General features: G+C 52.8%; 1 protein-coding gene across 1 annotated transcript in view; it reads right to left on the reverse strand.

Annotated features, from left to right (window-relative positions):
* Positions 1-10,462, reverse strand: part of KIRREL1 (kirre like nephrin family adhesion molecule 1) — a 105,714-nt gene extending 95,252 nt beyond the window's left edge. The window contains exon 1 of the mRNA XM_081840959.1: positions 10,280-10,462. Within this exon, the coding sequence (XP_081697085.1) occupies positions 10,280-10,337 (58 nt within the window). The 5' untranslated portion in view covers positions 10,338-10,462. The remainder of the gene's footprint in view (positions 1-10,279) is intronic.
* Between the last annotated feature and the right edge of the window lie 15,992 nt (positions 10,463-26,454).

A 26,454-nucleotide genomic window follows, 5' to 3' on the forward strand; every position in this document is an offset into this window, starting at 1 on the left:
TCTGCTCATTTATTACAATACTATTTATTTCTTGCATTTACATCCCACCTTTTTCTCCAGGGAGCTCGGGGGGCGGGCGGGTGTGCCTCCCTCCCCTCCCCACAACAACCCTGCAGAGTAGGCAAGCCTGAGAAGCAATGCCAGGCCAGAGGCTTGCTAAGTCTCAGTGGTGTCATCCTGCCCTTAGACAGCCTGCCAGACAACACGCACAGTGACTCACGAGGCAGCCAGCGCCCAAAGGGCCACACACGTCATCACCCGGCCTCAGGGACCTGTTGACACAGCTGGATTAATCAGAGGAAAGGCTGCAGGATCCAGGTGGCTCAGCTGGCCACCACCCACTAGCCCCTCTGGGTCTCAGGTGTCCCAGTTTGGAGCCCAGCGTGGGGGGGGGGAGGAGAATGAGGCCCTGCAGCCACACAGCAGCCCTGGTTTGCAGATAGTGTGGCGGATCTGGGCCTTTGAGGGTCTTGACTTGACACCCTTAAGTTCTGGACATCATTTGGGAGTTCTAAAGCATTTTCCCTGTGGAAATGCACCAGCTTCACATTGCAAATTTATCCTAAAGGTAAAGGGACCCCTGACCGTTAGGTCCAGTCGGGGCCGACTCTGGGGTTGGGGCGCTCATCTCGCTTTACTGGCCGAGAGAGCAGGCGTACAGCTTCCGGGTCATGTGGCCAGCAGGACTAAGCCGCCTCTGGCGAACCAGAGCAGCGCACAGAAACGCCTATGGAAACCTTCCTGCCTATTTATCTACTTGCACTTTCACTGTTTTCGAACTGCTAGGTTGGCAGGAGCAGGGACCGAGCAACGGGAGCTCACCCCATCGTTGCGGGGATTCGAACCACCGACCTTCTGATCGGCAAGTCCTAGGCTCAGTGGTTTAACCCACAGCGCCACCAGCGTCCCCCAAATTTATCCTAGTATACGCTTATTGCATTATTATTATCATCATCACCATCATTAAATTAGCTGCCCCTCCCCCCCGTCCCAAATAATGTTATTTTGCCTAACATGCACATTGTTTGCAAAGCCATTTTCCCTAAGGTAGAATCGTGGAACTGTAGAGTTGGAAGAGACCACAAGGTCATGGAAAGGGGTGCAGCAACACCTGGATTTAGAGCAGAGGCACCCTAGAGGGGAGGGGCCAGGACCAGAACCAACTTGGCACTCTGCACTTCACTCAGAGGTGCTCTTGCCCACTTCAGCTTCTGCTGGGAAACTCGGCTGAGGCTGCATGGCAGGCGGCCAGGCTGGATGACCTTTGAAGTCCCTTCCAGTCTGACCGTTCTGGGATTCCACACATTCTAGGAAGCTCCCGCACACTCCCCCCCCTCCCCCCCCGGCAAAGGCCTGGCCAAACACCGTGGAGACGAGTGCGAGGAGAGTCCCGGGGGGAGAGTCATCCTCCGCAGGATCCGTTTTGACTTGGAAGGAGAGCGGGAGGCGAGTGCGAGTCTGATTGATAGACAGCCATGGCAGCCGGAGATGGGCGGAAAGGGAGATTCGGGAGACAAGCCGAGACGGGCGGCTGGGGAGGCTGCCTGCCTGCCCTTTCCTCTCCCGTCAGCAGGCAGCGCCAACCTTGGGCTCCTCTCCAGAGGTCGGCAGAGGAGGGAACGCACCCAAGACACTCCCTTCAATCTCGGAGCCCTTCCCTTGACACAAAGGGAGGTAGTGAAAAGAGGCAGCGGCCCTCTGCACGAGCTCAGGGGCACCACCCACCCTCACGCCAGTGATTGCGGGGCAGAGTGCCGGCTCTGGAAAGGGAGCCCGGGAGCAGGTGGGCTGGTGCAGGGGTAACTGCAATGTTGCCTGCACTGACTGGCAGCCACAGCTCTCTAAGGTTGCCGGCAGGGGGCATTCCCAGTCCCTCCTGAAGAGGCCACTGGCAAGTGAAGCTGGGACAGTCTGCCACCAAGTGAATGGCCTTCTTATAAAAGGATGCAAGTTTCTTATATATATATTTCTATTAGTTTTCCAAATTTTAACAAATTGATCCAAATTATTTAAATTTAATACAATTAAAAAATAATAATGAGGTTTCCTGTTCCTGTTACAAACATATGTCCATTGCTTCCTGAAGTTGCCACTTCATTCTTCTTCTTTAATCACCTTCTCATCCTTCTATTAATTTTAATCCATCCAAGTTTCAAGTCCTCATGATCATGAAGAAAGAATGAACTTTGGCAGGTCCCTATGTTCCTAAGCTATTCTCAAGTAAGGCTTGAGCTGTGTGCTGCAGTAGTTAGAGTGTCAGACTAGGGCCCAGGAGAGAGGAGCCTTCGAACCCCCCTACTCAGCCATGAATAATAATAATAATAATAATTTATTATTTGTCCATGGCCACCTGGCTGGGCTTCCCCAGCCACTCTGGGTGGCTTCCAACAAAGATTAAAAATACATTAAAATGTCACACATTAACAACTTCCCTGAAGTTCCTTGGGAGTTGCTGCATCTCAGCCTACCTCACAGGGCTGTTGTTGTGGGGATTAAACAAGGGGAGGAGGAACCATGAATGACACCCCTTAACCGCCAGGGAGAAAAAGCTGGGCTATCTCTGTGATAAATAAATAAGCCAGCATGACCAGTGGTCGGGGCGATGATGGGACTAGTGGGGAGGACACCCCTGACCAGGACCCTAAAGCAGGCGCAGCAAAAATGAGACCCTCCAGAGGCTGTGGGGCTGCTCCTCCAGCCAGCCCTGGCCAGCAGGGCCAATGGTTAGAGACAGCAATGGGGTACAAAGTACAGCCGCAGATGTCTGCATTTCCACGCAACTCCCTGGTCTCTAGGGAGCTGAGCTCCTCCCTCTCCCCACTGGAGGAGGGTTTTAATCGGACTCCCCCAGCTCCAGATCTAGGGCAGTGCAGGCTAATAATAACTGGGTGCAAAACAATAATACTATTAATATTAATATTAATAATACCTGTCTTATATGGATACTGACTGAGAAGATGCATAAAAAGCAACTGTACCAATTATCGTGAAAATAATAGTTGGGCGGAGGAGCTCAAAATTTAGTCCTCGCTCTGGGCACCATGTTACCAAAGTCCTTTGCTGCTCCTCCGCACCCATTCCCCCCCCCCACATTCTGCATGCCAGCCCCCCCCCACCTCAGTCTGTTCCCTCCGAGCGAACCCGGCAGGTAAGTGGCAGTCGGTCTGCGTGGGCAGCCCAGGCTGGCAGTTTCCACACAGCACTAATCAATTTGCAGTCAGACTGTTATTATCTCCCGAGTGCCACTCACAATATTTACGCCGCTTCTTACAGGGGGTGGGCAGGGAAACCCCAGAGCGGCGGCAGAGAGAGAGGCTTCCTTGCTAGGAGGCCAGGAGACATCAGAACATGAGGAGAGCCGGCAGGATCAGGCCAAAGGGGGCCCGTCTAGTCCAGCCTCCTGTCCCCATTCACAGGGGCCAATTGCCCCAAAGAACATGGGAATGCAGATAGACTGTCTCTGGAGCTGGAGGTTCCACAAGGACCACAGAAGATCCTGGCTGCTGCAGAGGGGGCCCATCAAGTCCAGCCTCCTGTTCTCACAGTGGCCGACCACAGATGCCTCTTTAGGGAAACCTGCAGCAGGATCCGAGCACGAGAGCAACCCTCTTGTCTCCTGTAGCTTCCAGAAACATTGCTTCCTCTTCACTATGGAGACAGGGCATAGCCATTGTGGCTAGCAGTGGCCATCAATAGCTTGAATTTGTTCACTCCTCTGGTTGGGAATTCTGAGAAGCACCTAAATCTGCCCAGAGGTGGTGTGTATGTGTTTTACAATCACTTCTGGTTGTGAACAGGATCCGTTCCGGAGCCCCATTTGCAACATGAGCAGAATGCAACCCGCGTCTGAGGGTCGAGATTTGCCGCTTCTGCGCATGACGTCATTTTGAGCATCTGCACATGCACGAGCGGCAAAACCTGGAAGTAACCCTTTCCGGTACTTCTGGGTCGCTGCGGGATGCAACCTGAAAAGATTTAACCTGAAGCAAACTTAACAAAAGGTATGACTGTATTAATTAATTTTTACGGACTAAATGAATGAAATGATATATCGATCAATGCCCACCCCCAAGTCAATTCTCTGCAGTTATAGCAAGTGGGATTGCTCAGTTGGTGGAGCACGAGACTCTTAATCCCAGGCTTGGGAAAGATTCCTGCTTCACAGCGGGGTGGGCTAGATGACCCTCGCGGTCCCTTCCAAGTCTAGAATTCTGCGATTCCGCCATCACCACTGCTTGGTCGCCTAGAAACTATTCCAATTCGTTGCAGGTGACCAGGCAAGAAGCAAACGCTTCCATACGCCATGGAGAAAGAGCGTGCTATCAAAACCAACCTCCTCATCTCTGTCCAAGACCCTCCGCCATGTTAAGCCTGGAAAGCGTTTGCCTCCACAGCAGGGTTGCCAACATTTTTTTCTGCCCTTGCTCCTCTGCAGTTAACAACTTAACTTTGCTCTGCCAAGGAGAGATAACGGGATGTTGGGGGAGGAGGTGGAATTTTCCGCCTCCTAAATTTCCGAACTCCTGGCTGCTGTGAAAAGGCCGAGGAGCAGAGCGCCTAAAGTTGGCAACCCTTCTATGTAGCAGAAGAGCTGACCCCATCCATCTGATATCCCCGGGTTGCAACATGGGATAGCCTTGGGGGTGTTTACTGAACCCCTGTAAAAAGAGAGAGAGAGAGTTTTGCTCTGTTTTCAGTGGTCTCCCTCCTCTCCACACACACACACACAAAATTATCTTTAATCTTTTCCGTTTTAAATTTCCCCCATCCTTCCCCCTGAAAAAAAAGAGAGGAGAAAATGAAAAATAATCCATGCGGACAGAGAGAGAGAGAGAGAGAAAGAGAGAGAGAAAGGCCTCTGAAAATGAATGAATATTTCAATTTGTGACACACCATTGTGGGGAGAAGCCCTGCAGGAGATTGAAAGAGGGTGGGGTGGGGGGGTGGGGGAAGAAGAATGACTTTCATTTAGATAAAATACAGAAAATTATTTAGCGAGAAATGAAGAGTGATGAGGCTCATCCAGCCTCGCCACACAAGCGAGCACCAGCCGCCCCTGCCTCCTTCTCAACCGCAGCCGTATCTGCCCCCCCCCAAACACTCACTCATTTCTCAGGGTAATTTCAATACCTGCACAGCTCCTTTGATATTCCAGAGATGCACCTGGGGTGGGACCTGGGACCTTCTGCATGCAGCGCAGGTGCTCTAACCACTGAGATCCAGCCCTCCCACATAGGGAGCTGCCTTCTCCCCGAGTCAGGGCCTCGGTGGCCTGCACTGACTGGCAGCCACGGCTCTCCAGGGTTTCAGGCAAGGCCCCCTCCCCAGATGTGGGAGACCTTCTGCATGCAGCGCAGGTGCCATGGGCCTTCCCTCAAGTCCTTGTGATAATAATAATAATAATAATAGGAAGAAAAAGAAGAAGAAGAAGAAGAAGAAGAAGAAGAGGAGGAGGAGGAGGAAGATTATTTTATTTATATCCTTCCCTCCCCAGCCGAAGCCGGGCTCAGAGCGGCTAACAACAGTAAAATAATACAGCATCTAAAATCATTTCATTACAGTGGTGCCTCTGGTTATGTACTTAATTCATTCCGGAGGTCCGTTCTTAACCTGAAACTGTTCTTAACCTGAAGCACCACTTTAGCTAATGGGGCCTCCTGCTGCTGTTGCGCCATCGCCGGAGCATGATTTCTGTTCTCATCCTGAAGCAAAGTTCTTAACCTGAAGCACTATTTCTGGGTTAGCGGAGTCTGTAACCTGAAGCGTATGTAACCTGAGGTACCACTGTATAATCACAGGGAAAGTTCTGCCCTTCTGCATGCCAGGCAGGTGATTGGCCGCAGAGTCCCACCCCCGCCCTGCATTACACCCCCAGATCTCTCCCCCCCCCACATCCTTCCCTCTAACACCTGGGACAGCCGCTAGTTTGCCCCAGTCCAAATGCCTCCTTAACTCGATATTGACACTCAATAGCTATTAGCCACAATTGTTCTGTTCTCCCTCTGAATCATAAGTGGGGAGAGTTCTGCTTTTGCACTCAGGTCCCGCTTGCAGGTTTCTGTTTGGGGCGACTGGTTGGCCACTGTGGGAACAGGAGGCTGAGCAAGAGAATTCCCCTTTGGCCTGATCCATCCAGAGAATTTGAAATAGTGGTGTGTGTGTTTTAAGCTCACAATGTAGATCCGAGTCCTTCCAACTTTGCGTTCCCAGGCGTCCTCGGACTACAACTCCCATCACCCACGACAACTGAACTGACGCAGGACGATGGGAATTGTAGTCTCAAAGCATCTGGGGAGCCAGGGGGGAAGAACTCCCGCCTGGATTATATCTGGCATAAACCATAGCTACTTTTGTGCAGTCCAATTGGATCATGCCCTGCGCCTAAACAAGGAACAGGGTTCATCAGCATCGGTGGGGCTGACCACCCCATGGAAGCAAAAAAGAGAGAATTACACACAAAACGACATCCATCCCTCTGGAACCTCCCTGATTAACACAATTTCTTCTACATGCCTTTATTTCAGAGTAATTCCCCCCCAGTTGGTTTCCACCCCCCCTTCTCTCCTTAAATTGGTTTAAATAGAAAGCTCTCTTTCCTGTGCTACTCAGCCCCAGAGAAGAACTCAGAAAAACCACCCGAGGGAGGAGGCCTCAGGGAAGTGGGGGGCTGAGTGGGGAGAGAGAAGCAGAAACCCATTTTGGCTCTCTTTGAGAGGTCCCCCTCTCTCCCTGCATTGCAGAGGGGTGGGCTAGATGGCTCTGGGTGTCCCTTCCAATTTTGAGGTTCTAGGAATCCCACCCCTGCCCCCTCCCGCATTTGAAAATCCCAATTTCTCTCCTTTTCCCCTCCAGGCTATGCAAAGAGGCTGCTCCTCCCCTCCCCCTTCTTTTTAATTATAAGGAATGTGGTCACAGAGGGGAGGAGCTTGACAACTCAGCTCCCCCCCCATGCAAAAATTGAGTGGGATCTCAGCCAATGAAGGGCCCAGAGATTTACACACACACACACACACACACACACACACACACACACACACACAGAGCTTTCTTCAAAAGAGGATATTTTTTCGGGGGGGGGGGGAGATTATAGCATTTTAAAGAGAAACACAGTTTGGGACCCCCACCCCATCAGAAGACATCTTTTTTTCCTTTTAGCTAGGGGCTTGAAATACTGCAATAATAGGTCTGCCTCCAATGCTAGCCATGCTCATGAGTAGACCTACCAGGCTGCATTCCAACTCAGAGAATTGTAGAGTTGCAAGGGACCCCCAAAGGTCTTCTAGTCCAGCCCCTTGCAATCCAGCCTCTTTAGAAACCTCCAGCGAAGGAGAGTCCACCGCCTTCCCTGGGAGTCCCTTTCACAGCCAAACAGCTCAGTTCTGCTCAAGAGTAGACCCACTGAAATCAGTGGACCCAAGTTAGTGACTTGTGTGTTCCAATTCAATGGGATTTACTCGGGAGGAAGACTAGCATTGGACCCCATCCAATGGAACTGAAGGGAATGGCTGTATTAGGTCCATTAATTCCAATGGGCCTACTCAGAGTAATAGGGTAACAGACCATAAAGAGAGCCTGCTGGGTCAGGGCAATGCCCCTTTTGGCAAACCCGCAGGCAGAATCTGAACTCAGGACTCCTTTCCACTGCTGCGCATTCAGGAGCATTGCCACTGGGGCAAACAGTAGCCCAAGATGGCCTCCTTCCTCCTCTATTAATTCATCCAGTCCTCTTTCAAAGCCACCACTGCCTCCTGCAGCAGGGAGTTCCACAGGTTAACCATGTGCCACGTGATCCTCTCACAGACGGCTTCCAGGGACCAGAGAGAGTCCTCATTATCCTAAAGTCAAGGATGTCACCACATATCCCCCCCCCCCGCAAAAAAGACAAAAATCTGCACCCGGCCAAAAGCAGCCTTGCCCACAATCCTGCCAGCCTTTGTGGCGTCCCAGGGTAGACTGCCACTGAAAGGGGAGGCTCTATTAGTATGTTGCACAAGGAACCTTCATCTTCCTCCGTTCCACAGCAGAAGTGGCCCAAGGCAGACATCCCCTGCCCCACTCAGCTCTACTCTGCTGGCCTTCTGCAAGCCAAGCAGCTTCCCTCTTTCTTTTCAAGGTTTCACCCACCGCTGTCCACCTAGTTCAAGCACAACAGACTCCAGAACAGGGACCCAGAGCTTTTGTACACACAACACATAGAGGGCAGTGTGGTGTAGTGGTTAGAGCATCAGACTAGGGCCCGAGACACAACAGGGTTTGAACCAGGAATAACAGCTCAGCTGGTAGAGCATGAGACTCTCAGGGTTCTGGATTCGAGACCCAGCTTGGGTGAAAGATTCCTGCACTGCAGCGGGTTGGTCTAGAATAGATGACCCTGTAGTCCCTTCTAACTCTAAGACATCTTCCCATTTGGCCCTGGGTGCAAATTTGGGCCCAGTCTCTATCCTTCTCGGCCTGACCTACCTGTCAAGGTTGTTGGGGGGGTTAAATGAGGAGGGGGGAGACCCAGGCATGCTCAGCTCAGAGAACAAAAGGAGGGATATCAAGGCAATAGATGAGGCGGGGAAAGGGGGTGGGGAACCCGCCCCCCCCCAATGCTGCTGAACTACAACGCCCCCCTTCCACCCCCAGGAGTTGTGGGGAGTGGCAAAGCTCCCCCCCCCAACAAGCCCTTGGCAACCGCATCCCACCAGGCTGGGGGCGGCGAGGCGCTCAGCCCCCCACCCCGAATCTGCAGAGAAGACGGCGGCCATCAGCGCTGATTCAACTGCCCCCCCCAGCGCCCCCCAAACCGGCACCAGGCGCTCTCACCACCCCTCCCTCATTTTCTCTCTTCTCCAGCCCCCCACCCGCCCCCCAAGTTTGGGCCACGACCAGCTCCATCCTCGCTTGCAACGAGGAGCCACAAGTCCATCTTCCACACCAACAGCGCCCCCCAGGACCAAATCTTTTCCGGCGTGCGCCTCGGAAAGAATTCTCCCCCTCCGGCTGGATTGGGAGGCAGTGGCGGGGGGAGGAGGTTTGGGTGCCTGGGAAATCCCCCCCCATCCTAACCTATTTCCCCTCCCCCTCTCCTCCCCCCCCCCCCGCTTCACATCTCCTCCCCCTGACATGTTTTTAACTTTCCTGGAGGCTCCAAAAATGAAAAGGGGAGGGGGGAAAACACATTTCCCTCCTCCTCCCCCTCCCCCTGGGATCCCTCAAACATCGCCCCCCCCCACGCGCGCACCCTGATCGAGTCACTTTCACTTTTTCCATCTCTCTCTCTGCCCCCCCCCTCCGCAAATGAAACCCTTTAAAGCCCTTTCGGCCTTAACTTTTTCCCCACATCAGCCCAAAAAACCCCCAGAGTTTGGCTTCCAAATGTGGGGCGGGTGTGAGATGGAAGAAGGGAGATGGGCTTTGTTTTGGGGGGTGGGGAGGGCTGCTGGCTTGTCTCTCTTTCCGGATGGAGGTTACTCGCGAGTCAGGATCTCCTCCACCGCCGCGCAATCACACAGAGTTCAAGGCTCCTTCCTCGCGAGTAAGGCGGTCTTTCGAAGGCTGCCGATTGCCTGGGAGCGAAGCCCACAAAGCAGGGAGCGAGGAGGATCGGGAGAAAACGTGGCTGGATCCGCCGCCTTCCTCGCCCACGACGCGCGAGCCTAGAGGACCGATCCACCGCTCTGATTCCGATCCTACTTTTTTGGGGGGGGGGCGAGTGGGGGGCTTCATCCAGTCAACTTCGCCCTCGCCCTCCAAACAGGCCCGATCCTTTCCCCCCCGGATTCTTTAACGCTCGTTTCGCTCCCGCCCCGGCCGCAGAATCGGGGCCCCCGTTTTTAAAATACCTCTCCGCCCAAAAAACCATCAGCTTCCGCGGAGTTTCCCCTTCTGTTTACACCCGTTGCAAATCCGAAGCGGGGCCGGGAGCGACTCTCATTCCTTCCTTCCGCCCCCCCCCAAACTCCCCTCCTCGGAAGCAACGACGCTCATCCCCCCATTTCAATCCGACTGCACCCCCTTTCCACGATTAGCACTGCAAATACAGACCCTCCCCCCAAAAAACAACCACCCGTGGGAACGCGCCTCTCCTTTCTGGGGGTGTCCTGGGATCCGCTCCACACTTTTCCTAAATCTCTCCCCCCTCCAAGTTTTTCTCCCCAGGAGGGGAGCAGAAAACCTCGCCTCTCCCCGGCGCGCAGCGAACGGAACAAGCCAGCCTCGGTTCTGCGCTGCCGTCGAGGCGCAAAACAAGCAAGAGAAAAGTCTCTCTCCGCTCCGAATCCGGCTCCGGATTTACCTTGGGCGAAAGCGGCGTCGGCTCCCGTGAAGACCCACAGGACGGCCAGGACCAGCATCGCTCCCGGAGGGCCGGCCGGGGTCCGTGGCTCGCTCGGGGCTCCGTCGTCCGCCCAGCAGCTCCGCCGCCACCAGCAAGTCCGGCGGGGGACCCGCTCCGCTCCGGCTCCGGCGCCTCTCCTGGTAGCACAAAAGGCGGAGGAAGGCGGAGGAGAGAGGGAGGGAGGGAGGCAGAGAGGAGGGAGGGAGGGAAGAAGGAGCGCGCCGGGAACCACTTTGGGATGGAGGGAGGAGGAGGAGGAGGAGGAGAAGAAGAGAGCGAAGCAGGCAGCGCCGGGGGAAGGGAGAGAGGCGCTCCGGATTGGCCTCCGGGGAAGGAGCGGGCGGAGGAGGCGCCGAGGCGCAACCCGCTTCCCAGCCAACTTGGGCAAAGTTCTGGCGCGTGTGGACGCGGCTCGGCAGGGGAGGCCCCGATCCGGATTTACTCCCGTGTAAAGGTTCCTCAAAGGGACGCGGGTGGCGCTGTGGGTTAAACCACAGAGCCTCTTGGTCTTGCCGATCAGAAGGTCGGCGGTTCGAATCCCCGCGACGGGCTGAGCTCCCTGTCCCTGCTCCTGCCCACCTAGCAATCCGAAAGCACATCAAAGTGCAAATAGATAAATAGGTACCACTATGGTGGGAAGGTAAACGGCGTTTCCGTGCGCTGCTCTGGCTCGCCAGAAGTGGCTTAGTCATGCTGGCCACATGACCCAGAAAAACTGTCTGCGGACAAACATCAGCTCCCTCGGCCTGTAAAGCGACATGAGTGGCGCAACCCCAGAGTTGTCCGCAACTGGACTTAACGGTCAGGGGTACCTTTACCTTTAGTCTAGCTGTGGCCTAAACCACAGAGCCTAGGGCTTGCTGATCAGAAGGTCGGCGGTTCAAATCCCCGCAGCGGGGTGAGCTTCCGTTGCTCGGTCCCTGCTCCTGCCAACCTAGCAGTTTGAAAGCACTTCAAAGTGCAAGTAGATAAAGAGGTACCGCTCCGGCAGGAAGGTAAACGGCGTTTCCGTGCGCTGCTCTGGTTTGCCAGAAGCGGCTTAGTCCTGCTGGCCACATGACCCGGAAGCTGTACGCCGGCTCCCTCGGCCAGTAAATCGAGATGAGCACTGCAACCCCAGAGTCGGCCACGACTGGACCTCATGGTCAGGGGTCCCTTTACCTTTATCTTTAAAGGCTCCTCAGGCATAGGCCTTACAGATGGGGCTGTTGGGGACGGCGGCCTTCTCCAACCTGGCGCCCTCCACATGTGAGAATGACGGAAGTGAAGAGACCTTCAGGGTCGTCCAGGCCAGCCTCACGGAGATGCCATGTGGTTGGATGGCAAAGGAGCGGAGGAATGATGAATTCAGCCTCTGGGGTGGTCGACTTGGGCTGGCAGCCGCTGGTCTGGGTTCTAGGTGGCGCTGCTGGTCCTTCCCTGCTTGGAAGCAGGGGCTTTCTGCCTGGGAAGCAGCTGCCCTGCCTGCTGAGCTGCACCTTTCTTCCAAAGAAATAAAGTTAGATTCTAGTCCTCATGGTTCTAAGTAAAGGGCTGGTTTGAACAGGAGCCTAGGAAGCTGCCTTCCCGGGTGGGAGGAAATCCCATGGATCTCAATGGCAGCTACTCCCGAGTAAGCCTGAATGTTCACCAGCAGGGAGCATGGGGCATGTCCAGTTCTCTGTGCACAAAGCACTCCCTGTGCAGATCAGCTGAGGATCAGTCTGATGACTGGCAGGAAGGAATCCTAGCAAAGCAGGAAAACCAGGCCTACGTTTCAAGGGTCAAGGTTTGCCTTCCTGGCCCATTTGGATCCAGAATTGGCCTCCACAGTCACTTACGGACTCATTGTTAGAACTGTGTTTATGGAAGGCAATCTTTCTTGGCTACGAGGGATCGCCAAAGAAGAAGAACTTGAGGGCAAAGTACCTTCTTGATGTTTGTTTGTTTGTTACAGGACTGTTGTTGTTGTTGTTTAGTCATTTAGTCGTGTCCGCCTCTTCGTGACCCCCTGGACCAGAGCACGCCAGGCCCTCCTGTCTTCCACTGCCTCCCTCATGCTGGTAGCTTCGAGAACACTGTCCCACCATCTGGTCCTCTGCCGTCCCCTTCTCCTTGTGCCCTCCATCTTTCCCAACATCAGGGTCTTTTCCAGGGAGTCTTCTCTTCTCATGAGGTGACCAAAGTCTTGGAGCCTCAGCTTCAGGATCTGTCCTTCCAGTGAGCCCTCAGGGCTGATTTCCTTCAGAATGGAGAGGTTGGATCTTCTTCCAGTCCATGGGACTCTCAAGAGTCTCCTCCAGCACCAGAATTCAAAAGCATCCATTCTTCGGCGATCAGCCTTCTTGATGGTCCCGCTCTCCCTTCCATACATCACTACTGGGAAAACCAGAGCTTTAACTATACGGACCTTTCTTGGCAAGGCGATGTCTCTGCTTTTTAAGATGCTGTCTAGGTTTGTCATCGCTTTTCTCAGGACTCCTCCTCCACCTTTTTTCTCCAAGCAGGTCAAGGTGACTTCGCCCCTCACCCATTTTATACTCTCAACAGCCCTGTGAGGTAGGTGAGACTGGCCCAAAGTCACCACAGTGAGCTTCATGGCTGTTGGGACCTGGGTCTCTCCCAGATCTTAGCTCAACACCCTAACCACTACACTGCACTATCTTGCTTGGAGCGGGTGGCAACCAGACATAGGGGTTCAAGTCCAGGTTCCTAGGCCCATTTTACTTGAGAGTACTGTTACATTGCAACAAGAGTAAGACGAGCAATGATGTCAGCAACGGAGTTCAAATTGTAAACATCGAAGGAACGATAATAAACAGTAGTGACATTCGAATTGAATTTTTAAAACCTTAAAAGTCGAAACCTGGTCATAAATATAAGCACCAATTCTGTGAATTGGCTATATTTCCACTGTTATTTGTAGCTCAATACTACTTATAATGTCATATTTTTATAAATTGTTTTCTGGTCATTGTCCGTATTAAAGACATTTGAATTTGAATTTGAGAGTAAAGCTCCTTGATGTGACTTGATTAGAAGGTTTGTGAGCTTTTTTTGTGGGGCAGGGGAGAAAAACCATGGTTACATTCCTGAGTTTCCTGGGAGTAAGTCATCTCCCCCATCACATTTAAAAGACACGTGGGATCTGGCTCTGGAGCCCCGTGTCGCTTTCAGACAGGAGTTCCCCGGATCATTTGGGGACGGGTGTCCAGGCACCATCTGGGTTGCCGAAATCTGTCTGAGAAGTTTAGTGATGATGGGCGTATCCTGATGACTCTCCAGGCGTCTCTGAATCACCTCCAGAGGCCGAAGGAGGCAGAGAATTAAGACATTCGGCGCAGACAAAGGTTTCCTCAAGCTGAAGGCAATTCAAAGTTTATTTCCCTCCTTGCAAAGGCCGTTCTCTAGCGCTCTCTCTGACCTCCCAGAAGGGTTCCTGCACAACCTTTCCAGCACTTTGCTGCTGGATTTTCACCATAAAGGGGCTTCCCTGGTTCTGGGACCAGATGCCCTCTGAACTGTGTAGCTCCTGGAGGCAACTGGAGGGTGACTGGGTTGCGCATGGCGAGAGCATCATTGTCCAGTATATCTGAAGGAGCGTCTCCACTCCCATCGTTCTGCCCGGACACTGAGGTCCAGCTGCGAGGGCCTTCTGGCGGTTCCCTCCCTGCGAGAAGCCAAGTTACAGTGGTACCTTGGGTTAAATTCGCTTCAGGTTACAGACTCCCGCTAACCCAGAAATAGTACCTTGGGTTACGAACTTTGCTTCAGGATGAGAACAGAAATCGTGCAGCGGCGGCGCAGCGGCAGCAGGAGGCCCCATTAGCTAAAGTGGTGCTTCAGGTTAAGAACAGTTTCAGGTTAAGAACGGACCTCCAGAACGAATTAAGTACTTAATCCGAGGTACCACTGTGCAGGGAACCAGGCGGAGGGCCTTCTTGGTGGTGGCGCCCGCCCTGTGGAACGCCCTCCCACCAGATGTCAAAGAGAAAAACAACTACCAGACTTTTAGACGACATCTGAAGGCAGCCCTGTTCAGGGAAGCTTTTAATGTTTGATGCATTGTGGTATTTTAATATTTTGTTGGAAGCCGCCCAGAGTGGCTGGGGAAGCCCAGCCAGATGGGCAGGGTATAAATAACAAATTCTTCTTCTTCTTCTTCTTCTTCTTCTTCTTCTTCTTCTTCTTCTTCTTCCTCCTCCTCCTCCTCCTCCTCCTCCTCCTCCTCCTCCTCCTCCTCCTCTCAAGCCTGTGCAGAGTATCTCACATCTGGGAGAGGAAAGGGCCAGATTTTAAGGCCCACCCCTTCTCTCCTTCCAGGGTTGAAGGCATCTTTCTACAGGCAACAGCAGAGAGAGAGAGAGAGAGAGAGAGAGACAGCCTGTGGCCCCCTTCTTACCTGGGCAATCTCACCCAAAGGTGGGTCTCCCTGAAGGAGCATCTCCACCCACTGCCATCATCCAGCCTGGAGACTGAGGTCCTCCTTCGAGGGTCTTCTTCTGGGCCCCTCCCTGCAAGAAGTGAAGTTACAGGGAACCAGGCAGAGGGCCTTCTGGGCGGCCAGATGTCGAGGAGATACAAGAGTTACATCATTTTTAAAAGACACCCAAAGTTTCAGGGATCTTTTTGGGTGTGGTGTTGTATTGTGTTTTTAGTATTTTTTGCAGGGAGCCTCCCCCAAGTCAGGCCTTGAGTGCAAAGACACCCGCCCCCTCGCACACCCACACGGGTTGTGGTGTTCAGTACGACAAGCCACCACAAATCTGAGCCGTGCCAACGGGGCCCTGAGGTTGGCAGAGGGCCAGCATGCCAGTCAGCACCGTTCCCACAGGGAATCTGCCCACTAGTGGAGGACCCCTCCCCACAAAAACCCCACCACCACACCACTAGATTCCTGCATCTGCCCTTCCCTGTGTTTCCGTTTGGACCCATCCCAAAGTTCTGCCCGCCACCCGCCCAGCTGGTTGGCATATAATTTATATCCCACTTTTCCTCCAAGAAGCTCAAAGTGCCAGGCGATGTTCTCTCCATCTGATCCCCATAACCCCCCCACCCCGAAGTCGGGCTGAGAGGCAGTGACCTGCCCCAGCTTCACTCCTGGCGAGTGAGGATTTGAACCCCGGACTCCTGGGTCCCAGCCCGGCGCTCTAACCACTAGGCGCCACTGCGCCACGTTCCTCTGGGCTCCCACCCGCCATTTTCCGCAAACCGCCCCCCCAAGAGGAAACATCAAAGAAAGGGACGTCTTCTCTGAAGCGCCTGACCCTCTCCTGCCCCGTCTCGCCGCCTCGCCTCGCTCCCCTGGCTATTGGCTGGCGGGGAGAATTCTGGATTCCTCCTCTAGTTTGCTTTGCCCCAGGCGGTGGTCTCCATGGCAACGCGGCTGCATCCCCCCCCCACCGCCAAATCCCCAGGAAGGGGGCTTGGAAGAGGCAGGGAGGGGGGAGCAGAGAGGGGATTAATTCTCCTCCTGCGACCCCCCCCGCCTGCCCACTAGGCTAAACCACCCTGGACGGGGCAAAAACTTTGACCTTCCCTTTGATCTGGAAGTTAGGAACGCGCAGGGGGGCTCTGGAAGCTCACTGCTGCTCTCTGGCGGCCAGAGAGCGGCATGGCGGCCTCTGGAGGAAAGCAGCAAATATGAGTCTTCGCTCGCGTCCGCACGCCCCACCCCGAGAGCGCGCGGCTCCCCTCTCACCCCCCCGAAGGATCCTGGGAAGCGTAGTTTGCCAGGGATGCTGGGGGTCGCGGCTCTGTGAGGGGTGGGCTAGAGTTCCTGGGATGCTCTGCAGGGACCCAGAGAGCCCTTGTGGCTGGCAGCCCTCGCCGCCTCCTCTGTGAATTTGCCTGATCCTCTGTTAAAGCCACCCAGGCTGGTGTGTGAGGAGAGAGGGAGGAAAACCTCTCTCTCTGTCCCCTTTCTCCATGCCAGGCACAATTTTATAAACTTTTATCATGTCTCCTCTGATTTGCCTCTTCTCCAAACCAAAAAGTCCCAGTTTTGCTATCTTTCCTCATAGGAGAGGGGCTCCATTCCTTTGATCATTTGGGTCGCCCTTTTCACACACTAAGGGACGCGGGTGGCACTTTGGGTTAAACCACAGAGCCTGGGACTTGCCGATCAGAAGGTCGGCGGTTCGAATCCCCGCAACGATGGGGTGAGCTCCCGTTGCTCGGTCCCTGCTCCTGCCAACCTAGCAGTTCGAAAGCACGTTAAAGTGCAAGTAGATCAATAGGTACCACTCTGGAGGGAAGGTAAACATCGTTTCTGTGCGCTGCTCTGGTTTGCCAGAAGCGGCTTAGTCATGTTGGCCACATGACCCGGAAGCTGTACGCCGGCTCCCTCGGCCAGTAAAGCGAGATGAGCGCCGCAACCCCAGAATCGGCCACGACTGGACCTAATGGTCAGGGGTCCCTTTACCTTTACCTTTCACACACTGCATTGAAAGCCCTTGGCTCCCCGTGTGTGTTTGTGTGTGCGTCTGTGTATACACCCATGTCACATCAAGGAGCTTTACACACACATATATATGATATGCAATGTCCATACTCATATTCTTTCCTTTCATTAACATATAACTGAGAATATACCTACAATCTCATGCTTATTCACTTTGTTCCTGCACAGGATTCTCCCTGTTAACATTTTGGGATCTTCCTCTGTCTGCTTCACTTCAGGCAGATCACCCTGACAGGCACTCAGGATCCTGAAGAAACCTCTCTCTCTCTCAGCCATTCTCCCTCACGCACAGAGAGAGAAGAGCAGAAAAGGCAGTTAAAAAAACGACAGTTGCTGGAATAACAGTCACAACGGAATGGAATGCCTTTCCCATGTGACTCACAGTCAGCCAATCACATGAGAGAGCTACGACCAAAGGGAAAACCCCATGTCAAAAAATACACAGCAAATCCCATTCTCCTTAACACCCCCCTGGAAAGATCTTGAGAAGTTGTTTTTCGGGATGCTGGGAACGACAGCTCTGCAAGGGATAAACTCCTGGGATTAAATCCTGGGCAGCCGAATCACTAGATGGCACCTTCCTGCTTTTCTGTTTAAAGCAGCCTTTTCATGTGCCCCATGAGGACTGGAATCTTACTTTAGCATAAAGGGAAGGGCTGCAGCTCAGTGGTCAGAGCATCTGCTTGGCATGCAGAAGGTCGCAGGTTTGGTCCCAGGCAACACCTCCAGGTAGGACTGGGAGAGACCCCTGAGCCCCAAATCCCGAAGAGCTACTGCCGTTCAGTGTTGACAGTATTGAGCTGGGTGGGACCAGTGACTTAGGATATTTTTAAGTCCCCTTCTTATGATCCTCCTGGCTTTTGTGGTGCAGGTGGAAGGCAAGAAGAGGAGATTGTTCAGCCACGGCCCTTGTGTTCTCCCACTGCCCAGCACATGTAATTAACTTTTTAATTCATTGGTCAATCAATTAACAGCCAAGTAGGGGGCTGCCTTCTCGCCAGAAATGAGCTTTCTCTTTCAGGCTAAATCACAGAAGATGGAGCCAGCTTGTTTTCTGCTCCTCCAAGGAGTAGGAGCTAAGCAAGCGGATTCAAAATGCAAAGAAGGAGACTCCAACTAAACACCCGGCTGGGATTCTGTAGCTGGGATTGCTGCATTGCAGAGGGCTGGACTAGGTGACACTTGGAGATCCCTTCCAGATCTGCAATTTTGGGATTCTTTGAAATAAACCACACTTTAAAAAGCGTGACAAAGAAAAAAGGCCAGTGTTCTAGTTGGTAGCCCTCAATATAGTTTAGAAAGAAGCACATTTGGCACTCAGGAGACCTCACACCCCCTTTCACGGAGAAATGGGCTTCTCGTGCAGACGGCAGATGGACCACACGGTCTCCTGGCAAAGGAGCTGTCCGAAAAAGCAACATCAACTCCTCGACCCGTTTTGCTGGTTTTGTCCTTGAGCAAAGCTGCTCCAGAATGCCATGCTCACATTCCCACACTTTGCGCTGGGGAAACCTGGACCTCCTAGGCTCGCTCGCCTTTCCTGTCTCGCCTCCTTCACACGGATCTGGGACCAGCAGAGGGTTATTTTTAGACAATTAGCTGTGTCAGTTGAACTAAGTTAACAGGTGAGGCAGGAATAATTTGCTTGAGGGAAAGATGGTAGGGGAGAGCGGAGGAAAGAGAGATGTCGGAAAGGTTTGCTCTACGGAAGATGAGCCGGAAGACGAGGGCCTGTTCACACAGCCACGTGGGAGACGGGTGGGCAGCAACCATGTTCGTGGTAGGCTGAGCATCTCACAGGACCACGTTCGGAGGCAGCGACATCTCTTAACAGCAGTTTCTTGAAATGGCCGGAGGGGAGAGGGCTCTTAAATACTGGCTCCCCAACTGGTTGGCCACTGTAAGAACTGGACACTGAACTAGACGGAACCCCTTTGGCCTGTTTCAGCAGCTGGGCTCTATTCATGGGGCCTCCAGGTCCAGGGGCAGTCTACCTTAAGGACATTTGACGAGTGAAACCAACCACCTGTCTCCTGGATCCTTGCCCATCCTGGCTTATAAAAGCTAGCCGGGAAGGACTGGGCGATGGGCTTCGTGGGGTGGTGAATGCTTCCCTCCGTGAGGGAGCCTTCCCAGACCCACTGAAAGAGGCGGTTATTAAACCGCTTCTTAAAAAATCATCTTTAGATGCGGCCACGATGGCCAACTATCGCCCAGTCTCAAATCTTCCATTCTTGGGCAAGGTGATTGAGCGAGCGGTTGCTGAACAACTCCAGGCACGCCTGGAAGAAGCTGACCATTTGGATCCCTTCCAGTCGGGATTCAGGCCTCATCATGGGACTGAAACTGCCTTGGTCGCGCTGGTTGATGATCTCCGGCGGGCTAGGGACAAAGGTGAGAGCTGTTTCCTAGTTCTGCTGGATCTCTCAGCGGCGTTTGATACCATCGACCATAACATCCTTCTAGACCATCTTGAGGGGCTGGGAGCTGGGGGCACTGTCATACAGTGGTTCCGCTCCTTCCTCCTGGGCCGTGTTCAGAAAGTGGTGGTGGGGGATGAGTGTTCAGACCCCTGGGCTCTCACTTGTGGGGTCCTCAGGGTTCTGTCCTCTCCCCCATGCTTTTCAACATTTACATGCTGGGAGAGATCATCAGGAGGTTTGGGCTGGGTGTTCATCAGTATGCGGATGATACCCAGCTCTACCTCTTTTTCAAATCAGAACCAGTGAAGGCGGTGAAGGTTCTGTGTGAGTGTCTGGAGGCGGTTGGAGGATGGATGGCGGCTAACAGATTGAGGTTGAATCCTGACAAGACAGAAGTACTGTTTCTGGGGGACAGGAGGCGGGCGGGTGTGGAGGATTCCCTGGTCCTGAATGGGGTAACTGTGCCCCTGAAGGACCAGGTGCGCAGCCTGGGAGTCATTCTGGACTCACAGCTGTCCATGGAGGCGCAGGTCAATTCTGTGTCCAGGGCAGCTGTTTATCAGCTCCATCTGGTACGCAGGATGAGACCCTCCCTGTCCGCAGACTGTCTCGCCAGAGTGGTGCATGCTCTGGTTATCTCCTGCTTGGACTACTGCAGTGCAGTCTACGTGGGGCTACCTTTGAAGGTGACCCGGAAACTACAACTAATCCAGAATGCGGCAGCTAAACTGGTGACTGGGAGCGGCTGCCGAGACCATATAACACCGGTCTTGAAAAACCTACATTGGCTCCCAGTATGTTTCCAAGCACAATTCAAAGTGTTGGTGCTGACCTTGAAAGCCCCACATGGCCTCGGCCCAGTATACCTGAAGGAGCGTCTCCACTCCCATCATTCTGCCCGGACGCTGAGGTCCAGCGCCAAGGGCCTTCTGGCGGTTCCCTCATTGCGAGAAGCAAAGCTACAGGGAACCAGGCAGAGGGCCTTCTCGGTGGTGGCGCCCGCCCTGTGGAACGCCCTTCCAGCAGATGTCAAAGCGATAAACAACTACCTGACATTCAGAAGACATCTTAAGGCAGCTCTGTTCAGGGAAGTTTTTAACGTGTGATATTTTACTGTATTTTTGGTTTTTATGGAAGCCGCCCAGAGTGGCTGGGGAGGCCCAGCCAGATGGGCGGGGTATAAATAATAAATTATTATTATTATTATTATTATTATTATTATTATTATTACTATTACTGTGAGGACAGGAGGCTGGACTAGATGGGCAGATGAGAAGATTCAGTAGTCCTGGCTTGTGTACTTATAGAACCCCCCAGGCCAGGGACAGTGATGGGCACTTTGCCCACCTGTAGAGGAATCACCTTGCCGACAAAGGTCCGTATAGTTAAAGCCATGGTTTTCCCAGTAGTGATGTATGGAAGTGAGAGCTGGGCCATCAAGAAGGCTGACTGCCGAAGAATTGATGCTTTTGAATTCTGGTGCTGGAGGAGACTCTTGAGATTCCCATGGACTGCAAGAAGAACAAACCTCTCCATTCTGAAGGAAATCAGCCCTGAGTGCTCACTGGAAGGACAGATCCTGAAGCTGAGGCTCCAAGACTTTGGCCACCTCATGAGAAGAGAAGACTCCCTGGAAAAGACCCTGATGTTGGGAAAGATGGAGGGCGCAAGGAGAAGGGGACGACAGAGGACAAGAAGGTTGGACAGTGTTCTCAAAGTGGCCAGCATGAGGGAGGCAGTGGGAGACAGGAGTGCCTGGCGTGCTCTGGTCCAGGGGGTCACGAAGAGGCGGACACGACTAAACCACTCAACAACAACAACAACAACAACAACAACAACAAGAGGAATTGTGTGGTGTTTTTGCGAGATGCAGCAGTTAAAAGGACATCATTGCCTCATAAGAGGAACCTGATGGGTGTGACCAGCAACCCATTTAATGCAGCATCCAGTTTTCACAGTGGCCAAGCAGAGGTTGGTTGAGGAACCTGGAATCTAGACCCAAGTGCAGCAGCACTCCTGCATTCTTTGGCTTCCAGCAACTGGTATTTGAGAAACATTGCTTCCTCTGACCGTGAAGGCAGTGCAAAGCCATCCTGATTAGTAGCCATTAATAGTCGTCTCCTCCATGAATGTATCTAATCCCCTTTTAAAGCCATCCAGGTCGCTGGCCACTGCAGCCTCCAGTGGCAGGGAGTTCCACAGTTGAACTATGAATCCATCTGTCCTGAATCTTCCAAGCCCCTCAGTAGAGTGCTTGGGTGTTTTAAGCCCTAATTCTACACCATATTTGCGCTCCAGTTCTGAGTCGACAAAGACTTTCCCATGACAGCTCACAACCGAGCCGCCCTGAGGTATCTATCCACACTTTCCCCCGGTGTCCTTGTGTGAGCCGCCCTTTGGCTTTTGCCGCCCCCCCCCTGGCCGTTTCAAAGAAGCCTCCCCCACCCCCAGCCAGCCGCCAGGTCCAGCTGTCACGGAGCAGTGAGGTAAGAAATGAGCAAGACTAATGAATGCAATAACAGCCACTTAAAATAAAGTATGTTTTATTAAAAGCAATAATGGCTCCTCGTGTCGCAGACGTGGCATGCGGCTTGCTGCCGGACCGAGAATGACAAATCGACAGTCCCCAGACCCCTCTGCCCTTTGGAGATATCTGTGGACGAGGTTTGGCTGCCTTCCATCCCAGGACTGAATAGAAGAGCAGAAGAAGGACCTGCTGAATCAGGCAATGTCTCACCTGGCCCAGCCTCCTGCTCTCACAGTGGCCAGTCATAGGGGAAGCCCCCAAGCAGGACCTGAGTGCGAGAGCAACACTCCTCTTCTGGGATGGGTTGATTGATGGATCAAGTTTTATCACATGCTGCTTTTGCGCAAGGAGCTCCGCCAAAAGTGGCTTGCGGCAAACATCCAAAACACCGAAGTGCGGAGCATCGGAAATGCAAAATATTCAAAATACAGAGCAAGCCTGTAAATTCAGAAATGAGAAAAAGCAACGATTTGGTGAACACAGAATAAATTCAATATCACAAAATGATCCAGCTTAATTACATAAATACAAAGCAAAACAAGAGCTCACCATTCCCTGGCCTGGTCTTGCTGCGCTGCAAGAAGCTTGGCCTAAATAAAGCACAGAGAGGAGAGAAAGATGACAGGCAGCTTGCCTCCCTCATGCTTACTCCAGAGGAGACTGGCAGCAGCCGGAGGGCAGTGGTGGTCAGCCTCTTCTCCACCCTCCTGCAAGTCCAGCTGCTGGCCCATGTCTTAGAATCATAGGATCATAGAGTTGGAAGAGTCCACAAGGGCCATCGAGTCCAACCCCCTGCCAAGCAGGATGTCTTATCGCACTAGGATTCAGAAACCCTCTTTCAAAGCCATCCAAGTTGCTTACCATCCCTGCCTCCTGTGGCAGCGAGTTCCACAGATCAACTCTCTTCTGCCTGTCCTGAATTTCCCAACACTGCCTTGCTTTGAGGGTGTAGTAGTACAGTTCTGAGATGGTGTGGGCACATGCACACACAACCCTCCTGTGTTGGCGGGGGCATCTGAGCAAATCGTGGGAAGCCGCCTTCTACCATCTCGTCCATCTAGCCCAGTGTTGCCAACACGGGCTGGCAGCAGCATTTCAGGGATTCAGGCAGGAGCCTCTGCCAGCCCAGCCTGGAGATGGATCCAACCGGGGACCTTCTGCATAAACCAGGTGCTTGAACACTGAACTTGGCCCCGTCTGTGGACTTGGGGAAATGGAGGGGCTGCCATGAGCCCACTCTTATTTTTTCCCCATTTTTTAAATTCATTTTATAACACAAATAAAAAACACAAACAGAAAAGACAAACAATACAAACAAATTCTTGTCATATCCTTATTTTCCTAAACATTGTTAAGTGGGCTTCCCCAAGTCCCACCTATCTGATTTTCATTTTACTTCATCTTTAGCAGTTTACATATATCATAATTTCTAGCCATCTTTTTTTTTTATCGCACTTAAAATATCTTCACCTTTTATCACTTACAAATATTACTAGTTTAAAATACCCTATCTTCTACTTCTAACCCTACAGTCTATATCAACTTCCAAAGCTATACTAAGATTTAAATATTAACATATTTTTTTCAAATATTCCTTAAACTTCTTCCAATCTTCTTCCACCGTCTCTTCTCTCTGGTCTCAGAGTCTCCCGGTCAGTTTGGCAAGTTCCATGTAATCCATCATCTTCATCTGCCATTCTTTGATAGTTGGTAAATCTTGTTTCTTCCAATTCTTCGCTAACAATATTCTCGCAGCTGTTGTGGCATACAGAAAAAAAGTAACATCCTTTTTGGGAATTTCACCCCCCACTAGACCAAGTAAAAAGGCTTCTGGTTTTTTAATAAATGTGTTTTTCAACACTTTTTTCAATTCATTATAAATCCTTTCCCAGAAGTCTTTTACTAGGAGCCATTCCTAGGAGCCAAGAGGTCTTCACTCCCCCAATAAAATATTTGAGGGTGTGCATGCACCACGTTATATGATCCATTATGCAGGGCGGGGCTCACCTGGGCCCCCCAATATTTGAATCAAGTTGGCACCCCTAGTGGCTACTAGCCACGAACGGTGTGTACTACTGCATTTCAGCAAATACTCTGAATGATACCAATAGCTGAGAATTGCAAGTCGGAGAGAGTGGCTGCTTTTCTGTTCAGACCCTCCTCTTGGGCTCCTGTTTGGGGGGGGGGTCTGTTTGGCTGCTACTATGAAAACAGGGTGCTGGACAGGATGGGCCCCCTTTGGCCTGATCCAAAAATAATTATAAAATGATAGAGATTTTCTAGGCTAGAGAGAAGTTTTCCTTCATCTCGCATTAACTCTGGAACTGATGGACTTCCAAGGAACCAGAACATTGAGAGATTCTAGTTACAGGTAGGTAGCCGTGTTGGTCTGCCATAGTCAGAACAAACAAACAAACAAATTCCTTCCAGTAGCACCTTAGAGACCAAGTAAGTTTGTTATTGGTATGAGCTTTTGTGAAGAAGTGTGCATACACAGGAAAGCTCATACCAATAACAAACTTAGTTGGTCTCTAAGGTGCTACTAAGGGACGCAGGTGGCACTGTGGGTTAAACCACAGAGCCTAGGGCTTGCTGATCAGAAGGTTGGCGGTTCAAATCCCCATGACGGGGTGAGCTCCTGTTGCTCAGTCCCAGCTCCTGCCAACCTAGCAGTTTGAAAGCATGTCAAAGTGCAAGTAGATAAAGAGGTACCGCTCTGGCGGGAAGGTAAACGGCGTTTCCATGCACTGCTCTGGTTCACCAGAAGTGACTTAGTCATGCTGGCCACATGACCCGGAAGCTGTACGCCGGCTCCCTCGGCCAATAAAGCAAGATGAGCGCCGCAACCCCAGAGTCGGCCACGACTGGACCTCATGGTCAGGGGTACCTTTACCTTTAGCCATGTTGGTCTGCCATAGTCGGAACAAACAAACAAAAAAATTCCTTCCAGTAGCACCTTAGAGACCAAGTAAGTTTGTTATTGGTATTGTATCTGAAGAAGTCTGCATGCACACGAAAGCTCATACCAATAACAAACTTAGTTGGTCTCTAAGGTGCTGCTGGAAGGAATTTTTTTTATTACTGGGAAATTCAGGAGAGATAACAGAAAATACTTCACGCAGCACAGAGTTAAACTGTGGAACTCCCTTCCACTGGAGGCAATGGGGGTCACAAACCTAGATGGGTTTTTAAAAGGATTGGACAGAAGCCGGGAGCTGGTCTCAGGTCCGGAGCTGAGCGCTTCCATAGCCACCCTGCAGAGGGCAGTAGCGACACGCATTTCCCTAACCAATGGACCACACTGCCATTCCATGGGCAAAGATGGAAACCGTCTCCCTCTCTCTCTCTCTCTCTCTCTCTCTCTGTGTGTGTGTGTGTGTGTGTGTGTGGAGCCCTCCAGGAGGCAACTCTGAATCGCGTTGCCAGTCAGGTGGCTTTCTGAAGAGGGTCTCTTTTGGGAAGGCTGGCGAATCAAATTAACCGGCTCGCCAGGCACAATTACGGGGAAGCCCGCGGTGTGAAATGCGCCAAAATTAAAACCCGCCGTGCGGGGAGCCAGGAGCCTGCCGCTTGCGCAGAGCTGGCTGCATCAGGTGGCGGAGGAAAGGGGGGCGGAGAAGCGGGTTCATCCGCAGTGCCAAGGAGGCCCCCCCGGCCCCCGCTCCCATAATTCTCTCTCTCGCCCCTTGCCGGCCCTGGGCCCTGTGTGGGACTGGCAGCCTGGCCGTGTGCAGCGTGGCTCTCTCGCTTCCTCACAATAAAACGCATACAGAGCCATAAAACTGCAGGGCCGGAAGGGGACCCGAGGGTCATCTAGTCCAACCCTCTGCAATGCAGGAATCACCTTGGGACACGGGCAAGAAAAGCAGGAATGCGGGTACCAGGAAGGACAGAAATAGGTCAAAAGAGAGCGCATTTGAATTTGTTGTGCATTCAATTACAGTATTTATCGGGAGCCGCCCCACTTAACAGCACGGCCTCCGCATAATATTTTAGGACCTTGGACAGCTCTGGGGCTTTGGAGACACCCACCTGGCGCATTGAGGTGGCCACAATGTGAATGTCGTGCTTGCTGCCCTTTCAGCTTACATGTCACCCTCCCCAACGGAGCACCGTCCAGGGCTCAAGAACGTAGGAACAGCTCTGAATCAGGCCTAGGGGGCCCGTCCCAGTCGCTGGAAGCCGCTCTTGCGCTCAGGTTCTCGGGCTTCCCTTCGGGGCCCCTGGGTGGCCCCTGGCAGAGCAGGGTGCTGTTCCGATGGAACCTCCAGGTCCAGAGGCAGTCTGTCTCGATTCCTGGCTTCTTAGGGTCATTTGGCCACGGCGAGGACAAGAGGCTGGGCTGGATGCTTCTTCCCCTGTGGCCTCATCCAGCAGCCAGACTCGCCACAGGGAGATCTACCGCGCTAGCAGAACCTCCATGCCCAGCGGCAGTCTACTTCTGAATGCCAGAGAGTGGGGGCCACACCACTGGAGAGCTGCCTTTTGGCGCACCTGCTTGGCCACCGGGCGAACAGGAGGCCGCGCGAGACGGGTCCTGATCCAGCAGGTTCTTCTTGCAAGCCAGAAGCCGGGGAGCCAGTCCGGGCTGCCTTCTCGCCGCCTGCCTGCCTGCCTGCCTTCCCTCCCCGCCCTTCCTCCAGCGCCTCGGGCACAACAGGCTACCCCCGCCGCGCGCCGAGCCCGATGAAAGCCCATCTGTGACAATCATCATAACAATCATGACGATATTTATACGGAG

Source organism: Podarcis erhardii (genome assembly GCF_964252035.2).
Source record: "Podarcis erhardii genome assembly, chromosome: 15".
Classification (NCBI taxonomy): Eukaryota; Metazoa; Chordata; class Lepidosauria; order Squamata; family Lacertidae; genus Podarcis; species Podarcis erhardii.